The sequence below is a fragment of the Camellia sinensis genome, chromosome 12 (assembly GCF_055761805.1).
Source record: "Camellia sinensis isolate YWXY chromosome 12, ASM5576180v1, whole genome shotgun sequence".
Lineage (NCBI taxonomy): Eukaryota > Viridiplantae > Streptophyta > Magnoliopsida > Ericales > Theaceae > Camellia > Camellia sinensis.
The window spans coordinates 106,682,626-106,696,871 of NC_138972.1; the positions used below are offsets into that span (position 1 = coordinate 106,682,626).

A 14,246-nucleotide genomic window follows, 5' to 3' on the forward strand; every position below is an offset into this window, starting at 1 on the left:
ACCTTTAAAAAAAAAAAAAAAAAAAAAAAAAAAAAAAAAAAAAAGGTTGTTAACATTAAATATAAAAAATAAAAATAAAAATAAAAATGGGAATTAAAGTGGATTGGGAAAAATCCAAACCCATTAAGAAATGGGAAGGGTGGTACCCATGGGGAATGGGAAAAATTTATTATAGGGAAATGCGAATGGAGAATTAATATCCACTCCATTAACCTCCATTACCAGCCCTACTTATGCTTTGTGCCTTTTTATTACAATTTACATCTAAGCACCTATGAGGTGTGAAAATCGAATTGATCCTCTCTCCCATCCTTATATTATAGATAAACCTTGACAATTGGACTCGAGAATGAAGTTTCTTACACAAATTAATTAAATATTAGCACTTGAAATAATAACTACATTTGTTGAAAAATCGTTCAGTAATTCTAAAATAACACCACAATATTTATGCATATGATGCTCTCGAGTGCCGACCAATAAGGTAGCACAAAATTATTTTCCACCGAAGCTAATGTTGTCTCTACTTACTTTAATTAAAGTGAATAAAATGAGTTTCAATCATGTAATTAATGTTTTTATTTGTTCAAAAACAACATGTCAACATATTGATTTGGTGGTTAAGTCATCCTATCCAAAACATATTTTAATTGGAGGAAGGATTGAGACCTTCACCCCTATAAGATCCTTACAAGACTTTCACAAATTTGAACAACTCATAATCTGGGTCTGACACATACTTACATAGAAGGTCAAGATCACTTTGGAGGTGTGAAAATCATCTCCAAAGGGGATCCCAAACATTTTCCTTTTAATTAAGCAAGTTATAATTAGCATCTCTAATGTTTGGATAGGTAAAGTGCTAGTTATTGTTACAATTTAATAATGAATAGTGTTAAAATATTTATTTTAGCAATTTCGCTGCAATGATACAATGTAAAAAAATTTAACTTTTCACATATATAAAATGTCAAATCAAAATGTTTTATGTGGATCACAAGAAGAAAGAGAGAGACACAAAGATTTTAGCTATAGGTAAAATTTATGCTATATTTGACACAATATTTACATATAAGTAATATATACAGTAAGTCATATGGCTTATTATTAGAGTGAAAATTTAAAAATTTCATGATAAAATATAGCAATAATAAGCCATAAAACACACCATTGGAGATGCTCAGTGTGAGAATCATTTTGATTGAGCCCATTGGCATTGCCTTTGTGAATGATGCACTTGAGGAGTAATTAGGGATGGTTGAGTTCAAAGTTTACCCCTTTTCTTAATGAATAATACTAGTAGGATTGAAAAATAGAAGAAAAAAATAACGACACGCAACCATAAAGTGTTTTAACCCTTTTTAGTAAAACTCATTATCTCACCAATTAACAATGTATTTTTTTTTTTAACATATGCTTTCTTTTTTCTCATTAACAATTTTTAGCAAAAGTAAAGTAACTTACTCACTCCAGAAAAGTCAAAAAAAAAAGTTAATTCTTTCCTACATTAATGCTAAACGTATCGTTTTCGATGGTATGGTATGAATTCAAAAGATTGAGTTTCTCTATTGGGTTGTTATATAATACATAGCCTCAAATAAATGTATACTATATATATAAGGCATGACATTTATATATATATATATATATATATATATATATATATATATATATATATATATATATATATTAAGAATAAATCATAAACACATCTTTTGAGATTTATTTAAAGATTTATTTAAAATACTAGTTGTTCCCTGTAATTTTTTAGTTTTATCCCGCTCCTTACAATTTCTAATCTTATAAGTTATAACAAATAGCTTCTTTTATTAATCAACCATTAAGTTAATTAATAATTTTTAATTAAGTAATTAGCAATATATTTCAATTAATAGTTCTAGTAATTTCATTATTGTATAGAAAGATAGTTAATTTTTTTTTATTTTTTATTTTTTTTGTGAACTCTGTTGAATGACAAATTTTGACAAAAAAATAGTAATTTTCAATACTTTAGAGAGTAATTAATATTTTAGATAAATCTCCAAAAAATTATTTATAATTTACCTATACGTTAATAAAGGATTGGGGCCACAAATTTTTCCGTTTGTATTGTTGTTGAAGTCATCATGGCTCTATAGCCTGGATTTTCTCCGCATGAAGTTGATAAGGTTGTGTGCTACAAAAATATGTTACAAAATAGTACTACCGTCTATGCTAATTTGGAAACAATTATTACCACCCCAAAAAAATTACATTGAATTAGGTCAAGTTTGGCAAGTTATTAAAAAGTTAAAAAATTACTCAAAAAGTTAAAAAATTATCACTATTCACTAAAAGTCAAAAATTACGGTTCCAATCCTAATTTTTCCCTACACACTAATTTATATAATTTTTTAATACAAAAAGTGTACTTATTTAGAATACTCCAAACAACCACTTAGACAGAGTTAAGATCCAAATGACTCACAATATTATCATGCAAGTGAAATTTTAGTTGTTTTGTTGGGAGTGAGTGGCCAAATACTAGATAGAAGGCCACGCAATGGACAAGTTTTTGGAAGTAATGAATAGAAGAATAGGCATAGAGAGGAGACTCTTTCAAAGGCTCACAATAATGAACGAGATTCAAAATAAAGCTATTAAGATTATGTTTGGCATCCTTATTTGGACTAAAATAGTTATATAAAATAAAATTGGCTATTTTAATTAAATAGGATAAAATGTTACATCTAAATTATAATCATTTTATTTTTTCTTTCATAAAAGTCAAAAAAACAAAAAAACCTATTCCAAACAACACTTTTTAGCTCTAGGCTGAAATAGTCAAAAAGTCAACCCACATCCCAAACAAAGGCTAAGAATTCATTTTTGTCTACTTATTACAAACTCCTTTTTTGACATAAATTTGTAAGTATAGTCATTTTTAGAGTTATAAAATTAATCATTTCCAACCTTATTCTGCTCTCCATGATTTGGATTTAAAAAAGAAAAAAGTGAAAAGAAAATTGTTGATTAACTAAAGGTTCAATTGATTATTGCGTTTATATTGTAAATATGCAAAAATAATAGAAATTAGACTTAACGTAATTCCAAATAGAAAAAGCTCAATCATTTTGATTTGTTTAAGAGGAGAAAAAGTTAGGGTCCCCTAAAAATCCAAATTGCTCATGAATCTCAATGATTAAGAATTAACAATAGACAAAGGAAGGATGTTCCCGCTTTGATATGGTAAGGGTTGAGAATGGAATATTACAAGCCCAACTCAACCCACCATGTCTTGTTGCCTCTCTTAATTGTGATAATTAATGAATAGTCCTAAAATATCTTGTAGCATACGTCGATAAAATAGTATTTTTAAATAATGATGTATCAAAAATCTTTATAGGTAGAACCACGTTAGTATACTTTATTAGCTAGTTAGAATATAAACTGACTTGCTTAACATATATTATAATTTTTCATTAATAAAAAACACAACATAAATGATGTCATATATTTTATGTAACCGGCATAGAAGAGACTAGAGTGACTCACCTTTTACACCCGAAAATCTCTCCTAAGACCAAGACTTTCAGAGCAAGAAGCACTAATGTGTCTCTTATTTTTCTCATGCTTTACCTTGTTTGAATTGTCACAACAAAAATTTTAAAACAATTTCAATTTCAATTCGCTTCTTTTTCCCCCTTGAACTTTCACTATGGTTTCATTTGGCCTCCAATTAAAATAGTCAAATTTTTTTTTTTATAATTTTTTTGTTTTAATAATATTTTTTTTAATTTATGTCAATTTTTCCCCAGTTAGTGTAGTATAAAGGGATTAAAAAAAAAACATTAAAAATAAGAAAAGTTAAAAAATAAAAAATAAAAAAAATCAACTGTTTCTTCCTTCCTTTGTTAATAGTGAAAGTTTTTAAATTTTTTTAAAACAAATTGGTTCATCTAGTGGAGTAAATTTTAAAAAACTAAATTAATTTTATTGAAAACAAGTAAATAAAATACTTAAAGAAAAATCCCAAAATGACCTCTAAATTTGCAAATGAAATGGACCGCTACTACGCCCCTGTAGATTAAATTTGGGGACTCCCACAATAGGCCCCTCTCCGAAATCATTTCACATCATTTTTTTAGACATAATCCACACGAATTAAACTTGCTCTTAAAGTCTCTCCTTAAAAAACATTGTAATCATATGTCCCTCATTTCGAAATAACACGTTCGCATTTTTTTTTTATAAAATTAAATTTGTAATGATAATATTGAAAAATTTAACTGATAGATCAGACTTACCAAGTGGTGGTTTGTACATTTTTTAGTTATGGAAATACATAATTATTATATTTAAAACATAAAAAATAAAAAATAATTCTTAGATGATCCTATACAATTAAAAACATATCTCACTCAATTTTTCCATAAACATACTATTGTAAAAACAAAATATCTCGAACTTACCAAACATGCCCTATTTTCCAAACAAAATTTTTTTTTCCATGCAAAATAGTTCAATTAGAGAAAGCTGTAATGTCATATTTATGAGCACAATATTGATATAATAAATTTCACCATAATTAGATTGATACATTAAGTGGTGTTTTGAGAAATTGGTAAAAAATTAATTTTTGATTTTTTTGGTTTTTTGGTACCTTTTTTTGTGTTAAAAAACTAAAAAGTCAAAAAAACTACTTTTTTTTAACAAGCTCCCAAATTGCCTCTAATTACTAATGAAACATTATGCTATATTGAGAAAGAGTGATTTAAGCTTGAAAGCTCACGCATGCACTTTTCTGATATTTTCAATCCCACTTTTTACAGGTTTTGCAAAAGCTGCCAGTTAGATTTTCTTGGTTTCCAGGGTTAAAAACCCCAACGAAATACCAGATTTCCAAATTTAAAAAAAATAAACATAAAGAAAATGGAAAAAATAAAAATATAACTTAAAACCCAAGTGCAAATGAGACACACAGAAAACATTAAAAACAAAAACTAAGGCTTCCCTATGCCCTTTGCATCAGAAAACCAATTTCCTACAATACGCTGAGGATTTACTATTCCCGGCAAATGCCACTAGATCTCCAATTGTTTCGCCAACCAAATCTTTGAATATCATCCGTTCAATGTCCAACGTTGCCTCCGACATCTCCACCGGACAATCTCCCCACCCGCTGATTGCATCTCCTGCCAAGTCCTTTCGTAGCACACCGCAAACAATATCAAACAAGTCCTCTGTAGTGTCACGTTCTCGAATTCTCTGAAATTCTGACCAAATTTGATGCAATGGAGGCTTTCCGATACTAGAATTTGACCATGATAAGACCTTCCACGGAGGCATTTCTCTATCCCTGTCGAGAATTTCAGAGACAGTGTCGAAGATTAGCTTTCTTTCGAGGCTGGAGACTCTAGAGGTATTGTTCCCTTTGAGATACTGTTGCTTCTCTAACAATTGGAATATATCGTAGTCTTCAGGGAGGTAATTGGAAGCTCGAAGGATGTCTGAAATGTAGACGAAATTACAGTCATCTGATTTGTCTTCGCATTTTGATTGAATGGGCGAGATCACAAGACTCCAGATATCTTCTTCAAATTCTCCTAGTTCATCTGATTACATAGGAACAGATATCACTATTTGTACTCGATCAAAACATTTCATTCTCCTAGTAATTAATGCTAAAATTGACAAATTCTTAGCAAGTCCATAATTTTGCCTTCATAAATAAATTCTTATGCATAGACTTTACAAGATTTTTATTTTATTATTTTTTTTTTTTTAATGAACTAGCTGGTAAATAATATATATATATATATATATATATATATATATTTACCTTCATTGTAATAATCCCATTAAAAAACCATGCTATAGTTCATATTGTGACCCTTTATTTTAGTTAGTAGCAATTTACAACATACACAAGAAGAGAACATATAGCCAATCCATTGGCTATATAATTTTTCTTTTCAAGACAACTATTTTTTTTTTTTTTTAAGAAATTGGTTGATTAGTTCTAAGCAAATATACATACTAGTTGATGACGGGATGGGAACATGGCTTGCATGTGCCCTGATAATAATTGTTGTTATTAACAGCACCAAATAAACTATAATAATGCTTTTTGTTTCATGTCAGGCTTAGTTATCATTTTTCAAAAATACTTTTTAGAAAATTTTACTTTCTTATTTTTTGTATTTTTTTGTTTTTATTGAATTTTTTTAATATTTTGAGCAATTTTTTTAATTTTTAGACATACCTAACATAAATATACCTAAAAAGTAAAATTTTTTTGAAAAAAACCTTTTAAAAATTCATTAAATACCAAAAACACAAAAAAAAAATACTAGAATTCAGTACATTTTTTTATATTTTTATGTATTTATTAATTTTTAAAAATATTTTTTCACAATTTTTTTTTTTTACTTTTTATATACATCTAAGTAAGATGCATCTAAAAAAGTAAAAAAAATATTTAAAATTTTAAAAATATAAAAACAAAAAAATACGAAAACCAAAAAACTCAGTTTTCAAAAAACTTACTTCAAAAAACTCAAACCAAACACACTGACATTCAACTCAAGGCTGGCCAGTGGTCACTATTAGCTAGAGAAAAAAACAACATTTATAATTTACATTTAGTAGTAATATTTTAGAATAAATTTATTTCATTTAAGTGAACATATAGCCAATCCATTAACAGAGTCTGAATTAATATAATTAACTCTATCTTTGATAATCTTTTGTAGTTGTATTTTGAGTTTCTTTCTTTTTTCTTTTTTCAAAGTACATTTGTTAACAAAAAAAATATTAATGCTTAGGAGCACTAAAAAGAAACCACTATGGAGAGCACTAATGAGATGGATCCCCCCTTGATGTGATGATTGTCTCTATTGTTATTTATTTATTTTACATTTTTCAGTTCATTAGAGCTGTTAGTGATTGGTTGTTTAGTGATCTCAATCATAACTGCAGTACCCCCCCAAAAAAAATTCTCTAAACAATGTAAAGGGAAAAAACAAAGATAGTAAGGCGCCGTTTGGGAAGAAGGTTTATAGGTTTTTTTTGGCTATTTTAGCTACAAAAGACAAAATAGACTATTTTAACCACAACCAACAAAACATCACATCCAACTCATAATCATTATATTCTTCTCTCATAAAAAAAGTCAAAAAGTCAAAAAATCCTTCCCAAATCAAACTTTTTAACTCAGGCTAAAATAACCAAAAAATCAACCCACTTCCCAAACTAAAACTAAAAGTTCATAAATTTCTTCAAACACGATGTTAAAGGGTTATGAGAATCCATCCCTCCCATGCATCAAAATGGCGTAGCTTTTATGATTTAAAATTTGTTTCTTTTCTTTTCTTTTTGTTTTTTTATTTTTATTTATACATTAAAAAACAATGTGTAAACAAAAAGAAAAAATAACGCCCTTCTATTACACAAAAGCGACCCCAAATACGTCTAGAAAAATTGCCACCCCACCTGCCACCCCACCTAAAAAAAGAAAGACACTTCTGTTTAGAGTAGAACAAGGAGTCACTCTTACTATTTTTTCTTTTTCTTTTTAACATAGCCCTCTCTAATTTTCAATCATTAATGGTAGATACCCTAAAATCTTTCTTAAATTTAAAAAAAACTTTCATGTAAATATCCTCATTGAAATAAATTTAAGAGGAATGTCTTGAAAGTTTTAACTATTTTTCTTTTTCAACTAGAGCTAGCTATCACACAGTAAAGTTGCAAACGAACTGAATTATTTGCGAACTGACTCGATTCGACTCGTTTACTAAACGAACTCGTATTTTTATTTAAATTGCATAATAAATATATTTTTTATATATCAAATAATATAAGTATAAATATATTATTTATATATTAAATAATAACAATAAAATTCTTATCGAGTCAAGCTGAACCGAATTCAACTTTTATTAATATTAACGAATCTCTAACCCAATTAGTTATCGAGTTGAACTTGAACTCAATAAACGAGTTCGATAAATAAATGAGCAGAGTTCGTATTCAATAAAACTTGACTCAACTCGATTCGTTTACAAACTTTACAATCAGTTATCATTTTGACTATGGGTAAAATTTTCAAAAATTAGGTTATCATTTTGGCTATGGGTAAAATTTTCAGAAGAGGAGGTTGCAGCTCAGTTACAGTTAAATTTCAGTTAATGAGTACCATGTATAAAATTTAAAAAAATAAAAATAAAAAATAAAATAAACAAACAAACTTCAGTTAATGAGTAGGTTGACTAAAGCATAACCAAAAGAACAACCGACGACGACTAGGTTCGGCCCTCCGAGTCAAACCACGACATCGCAATGAAGACGTCACCTGACTACAGTATTAAATAAAATCGTTGGATAATTAATTCCTAGCAAATTGTGAGAGACTTGCGTACCTTTGAAATCAATGTTGCGTTTCATGACAGGGGATGGAGAGGACGACTCGTCCTTGTAGAACGACGAGTCGAGTACCGACACTGGACTCGGTTGCAACTCAGTCCCACTCGTCATCTCCGCTATGCTGTGTAGCAGCTTGTCGCACCTCTCCAACAGACTCCTCCCTCCTTCCATCTTCGATCTCTTCAACCCCCACAAAATTATTAATCAAACTAATTAGAAACAATTAATCAAAATTAAGTGATAATTGAAGTTAATTAATTAAAATTAAACACAGTTTAATGCATGTACCTCTGTATCAGTTTGGGAAGATGTACTGGCACTGCTTTCGGAGATAGATGTTGATTCATCCTCTATAACAATGGCGATCTTCTTCTTTGGATCAATCTCCGCCGTTGGTTTTCTGTTCCTTGGTGATCGATTTGTGTTCGTTTGATCTGATCCAATCCTCTTCGGGGAATGTACCGGAGAAACTCTTCGCCGCTGCTGCTGCTGCTCCATCGACTCGGCCGCCTTCCTCGGCGTCTCTACGTTCATCGGTCTTCTTCTAGCCGGTGAACTCGGACTCTTCGCATTACAAGTCGGCGAGCTCGAATTTCTAAGTCTGGCTTGGTTTCGCAGATTTCGGTTTATTTCCGGCGATTCACTTCGTGGACTCGAGTATTCGCCGGCGAAGCTGAGACTCCGGCGAACACCGGCTCTGTTTGTGAAACCTGGCGGAGGTGAATCGTTCCCGGATCTTCGGTTGATTGGCGAAACTGATGATCTTGAGGATTTCATGACGACGATTGGAGATTCATCTGAAGAGAAACTCCGGTTGTGGACGAAGTTTCTGTGGTTGATTTGGTGTGAAGGCTTCTGCGAATGTAGAAGTCCTTTGAGTTGCAGAGCCTCGAGGATTTGCCTCAAGGTCTCGAGATCCTTGGATGGCTCGTCGATGCCTCTCATCTTCAGTCTCTTCTCAATCTCTCCGTACATTGATACCGACTGCTTTGGCTCGGGGAAGAAGTCCTCTGAATCGAAGAAACTCTTCCGCTGTTGAGGCGATTTCCATTGCGATGATGCACATACGCTTCTGTAGAAATGGTTTTCCGATTCAGAATTCGCATTTCTTGAAGAAAATGTCATTGGATCTGCTGGTCTAACATTCAACGAGGTTTTGCTTCCTATCGCGGCATTGTCCCGTATCACATTGCTCGATATGTTATTCCCAACAAAATGCGATTGGTTCTGTTGTTTTGGCTTGAAATTGTTACTGTCAACGATTCGATGATGAAACAGATCCCTCGAAACTCTCGATTCAGACGCAGATCTTCGAAGCTCGGCCTTCTTCATAGGCTCTGGACTTGAATGCGGCAATTGTTCCAGTCCCATGAGCCTCGCAATAACACTCGGAGATCGACGCTTGTCATCACCATCAACGGAGTTCTCGCATCCATTCGCCGTTAGAATGGCTACGTTCGTTCGGATCTCCTTCGGGTAAAGACTTCCCGTGGCATCAGTCGTTGCTCTGCTGTCCAGAGAAAGCCTCGGAGCTTCTTTGCGGAACTTCCACGAAGACCTCGTCCCCTCCTTCAATTCAAAAATCGGAAGAGGGAGCGGCAATTTCGCCTGTACCTCCGGCGCCGGAGAAGAAGATTTCAAACGGTCTGGACTAGGCGAGGTCATTGCTCTCGTCTGATGCGGTTTCTCCAATTCTCTCGAAACCGCTGGAGATCCGACGGATTTCACCGACTCTGGCGTGGAAATAACCGCCTGAAACCCCAATCAATCGAATCAGATAAATCAGATAACAGAAGTAACCAAGAAATCAACAACAGAAAAACAAAAGAAATCGAAATGAGAATATCACCGTAGAGGTAGTGAGGCGTTTGGTGGAGTAAAGCCTTTTGCCGGTGAGAATCTGGTGGCGATCGAAGAGCTGGAAAAAACCGGCCATACAACCCATCTGCTTCTCTATGTGTTTCTCGAGATTGTGGTCGTGTAAAATACCTGTCGTCATTTTCTGGCGAGTGTCGTCACTTCCCGGTGAGGTTTGTCGTGTGTATTTAATACATACACACACTCTCTTCTCTATCTATATTATATCTCACAATTTTAATGTGAGATTGGCTCAAATATGGACTTCTGGACATGGTGACTTATGTGTGGGGGAGGGAGTGTGAAAGCGTTTTGCTTTATCTGGAATGTAACTCCCGCTTTCTGCCATTTTAAAGGGGCCGAGGAAGTGGAGTATGTGGAGAGGGTGGAGGGTAGGCCAGACAATTGGCTCGGTTTTATCCTCTCGTTTGCGAAAAATATATATATAAATAAGACCATCTCTAATTATTTACTCAAAAATGTTTTATATCCCCAGGTGGAGGTCCGTGATTGGGCGAATTTTTTTTTTTTTTTGTTGTCAGCCAATAGGGGCGCGCCATCTCACTGGGAATGCGACCCCACAGGGGATATTTAGCAGGGCTCTTATTTGCTAGGATATCTTTGGTAACCTCTTAGTTTTCAGTTTATGTTTATAAAAATTTTAAAAATTGTTATAAAACTTGTTTAATAATTTTTTTAATTTATAAATGGTTGTCTCAGTTTATAAATTTGAAGAAAAAAATGTAAATTCAAAAAACGAGTTTACGTTTTTAGTTTTTAATTTTTTTAATTAATTTTTTTTCAAATAATTTATTTTCAATTTTTTTTTTCAATTAATTTTTGTTCAAATATTTTTTAATTAATTTTTTTCAATTATAATGTGTGTGATCTCATTGTCATAAATAATAAAAATAAATATAAATATTTTAGGTCTGAACAAACATATTTTTTAGTTTACGTTTTTAAATTTTTTTAAACATTTTGTTCAAAGCAAACGCATTTGTAATTTATGTTTTTTTAAAAATAAACAAAAATCAAATTATAAAATTTTTGTAAATATAAACAAAAAACGTAAACGTTACCAAACGCTACCTAAATAATTATTAAATTTAAATTTGATAAAAAAAAATTACTTTTTACTGCTTTAACTTAGCATTAAATCTTTCATCAAATTTAGAAATTTTCAAAATTTTTATCAAATTGAGAATAAATGTATCTTTCATCAAATTATTGTGCATAACCGTTGGATTTTCACCATTAGATATCTTCCAAATGACCATCTCAAAACAAAAATTTGTAAAAATATGACACTAGAATGTCTACCGACCGAACATCTATCCGGTCAACCAGTGTTCTTATCAAGTTTTAAAAACCTCCGTTAAAAACACTTGATATCAAATGAAATTTTTACTCAAATTCTCAATCAAATTTGATTGAGAAAAAAAAAAAAAAAAAGATGAACAGTTGGATATATCCTAAGAAAATTCTATTATACACATCCAATATCATATGTATTTTTAGCTATGTTATTTTTTTTTTCTTTAGTTATGATATTATTTTGAGATATTGGTTATGATTTTTATTTTTTATTTTTTTGTGTTTGGTGACTTTTTTTTATTTATTTATATTTTAGTTATAACTTATAAAGTATGAAATTATATCATTTTCTTCTATAATTATAAAGTTTATAAATATGAGACATAATTAAAAAACTCATAAATCATAACAAAAAAAATATATAATCCTAACCAAGGTTTTAAAAAGCGGCCGCAACCCGTTACGGCTGCTTTTGCAGTTTGATTGAGATTCACAAGTGTGTCGGCTGTAGCGGCTGTCGTAGCGGTCGTAACGGCCGGTTACGTACCGTTACGTAACGATTCCGAACTGTTGCTGAAAATGGTAGAAGAGGGATAGAGAGAAAATTGAAGATAAAGAGAGAAGATGGAGGAGCAAGAGATAGAGAGAGAAGAGGGAAGATGAAGAACATGTTATTGATTTGTTGAAACTGTCAGACCTATGCTATTCTATTCAGTTGCTATCACTCAACCATTTTGTTTGTTTATGTGTGTCTATTTATATATTGTTTGATAATAATAATAATAATAATAATAATAATAATAATAATAATAATAAATGTGGTCATTATCTATTTGGCTTAGTTAAAATATGTATATATATATATATATATATATTTAGGCTCTTATTTATTCTCTTACTTTTGTCATTGTTTATTTTATATATAATAGTTAGTGATAATTTTTTGTATAATATAAAGTCATTAATTATTAAAATAAAATGTAAAAAACTCAGTTTATAGTGGTTTAAAAATATAAAATATATTAGATCATACTTAAAAATTTACAAAAATTGATCAATATTTATTTTAAACCCAATAAATATGATCATGGAAAAAAAATATGTGTATCGGTAAGTTTTTTTAAAATTGTGCTAAAAATAAAAAAATTCACGATTCCAGTTACCGCAACCGTTATGCTACGGCCTTTACAACCCGCAACCGCAACCGTGCCACCGCTACCGTTACGGCAACTGCAACCGCTTTTCAAAACCTTGGTCCTAACTAAAGAAAAAAAAAAAAAAAACATAACTAAGATTGCATATGATACACTCTTTTGAAAGAGGTGTATATTAGAATTTCTAATTTTTATATTATTGGATTATTATTTATTTTTAATTTAACATTTTTGGGGTAGTTATAAAAAAAAAATAGAAAAAGGTTCTCTCCAATCTAGTGGATCGTTCTATTAGGCCGATGAGGCCTATTTCAAGTCTTATTTCGATAATTTGAATTGTTTAATGTGTAAAATTTATCGAGCATTTCATTATGACGAAAAAATCACATTATTTGGATATCGATATCTCCTTGATCGGAACACATTTTTGTTAATAATTTACTTTTAAAATCATATTTATCATTGACAAAAATATAAGATCAAAAGGCTATCAATATCTAATTAATGTGATTTTTTACAGGGATAAAGTATTTAACGAGCTCTACATATCTAATAGTTCGGATTATCAAAATGAAACTTGTAGTAGGCTCCATAGACCCAACAACATAGTACAGTCTATTGGGATAAGCCTTTTCCTAAGAAAAATTTCTTAGGATTAATAAAATAAAATTTATATTTTTTATTTTATCAATTTAAACTTGGGTAAATTACATATACATCTCTGAGGTTTGCTTAAAGTGTAGATTGCCTCTTGTGATTTGAAAAATTACAAATACCTCCTTATTAGTATTTTTTATTTAACAGAATTACTAGAAAAATGAAATTCATAATTGCTCTCATATACAATAATAAAATTATATAAATTATTAATTGAAACATATTTTTAATATCATTAAAAATTGTTAATTGACTTGATGATGTACTAATAAAATGAGCGATTTGTTATGAAATTAGAAATCTCAGAGGGTGAAATATAATTTTCAAAATCACAGAGGTGATTCGTATTTTAATCAAATATCAGGAGGTGTATTTGTAATTTACCCTTTAAATTTTAATCTTTTAACTTGTTTTAATCTAAACTATTTGTCTATTTTCTCTAAGTAAAATCGACAAAAAAAATAATATTTTAGTCATTAAACTCAATAAAAAAAATAGTATTTTAGATATTTTATATACACTTGAATTCGGTAAATAATTCATATTAAAAAAAATCAAAAAATTTAAATTTAAATTGATAAAACTAATTTTGAAGTTTTTGTTATACATATCAAATTTATTTTGTTATAATTTATTAAAACAAATCAAATAATTTATTTTGTTATACACGTCAAATTTTGAAGTTTTTTTTTTTTTTTAATTACCCCAACGTTTTTTTTATTATTAATTAATACATTTTATCTTATTTTTATGAAGAGTCATGATTATCTTCAGTTGGGCATTCTAGATAGATGGAAATGGCTCGCTCTGTAGTCTGTACCATGATCTTTTTTTTTTGTTTTTTCAATATGCTTG

The 14,246-nt window shown here is 30.2% G+C and overlaps 1 protein-coding gene across 1 annotated transcript; it reads right to left on the reverse strand.

The window, feature by feature from the left end:
* Positions 1 to 4,752: 4,752 nt before the first annotated feature.
* On the reverse strand, positions 4,753 to 10,681 carry LOC114266561 (uncharacterized). The gene is made up of 4 exons (XM_082899510.1): positions 10,256 to 10,681; positions 8,695 to 10,158; positions 8,403 to 8,586; positions 4,753 to 5,594 (listed from the first exon to the last, which is right to left on the reverse strand). Exons 1-4 carry the CDS (start codon positions 10,403 to 10,405, stop codon positions 5,008 to 5,010), a joined length of 2,385 nt encoding a protein of 794 aa, XP_082755636.1. The 5' UTR covers positions 10,406 to 10,681; the 3' UTR covers positions 4,753 to 5,007.
* Between the last annotated feature and the right edge of the window lie 3,565 nt (positions 10,682 to 14,246).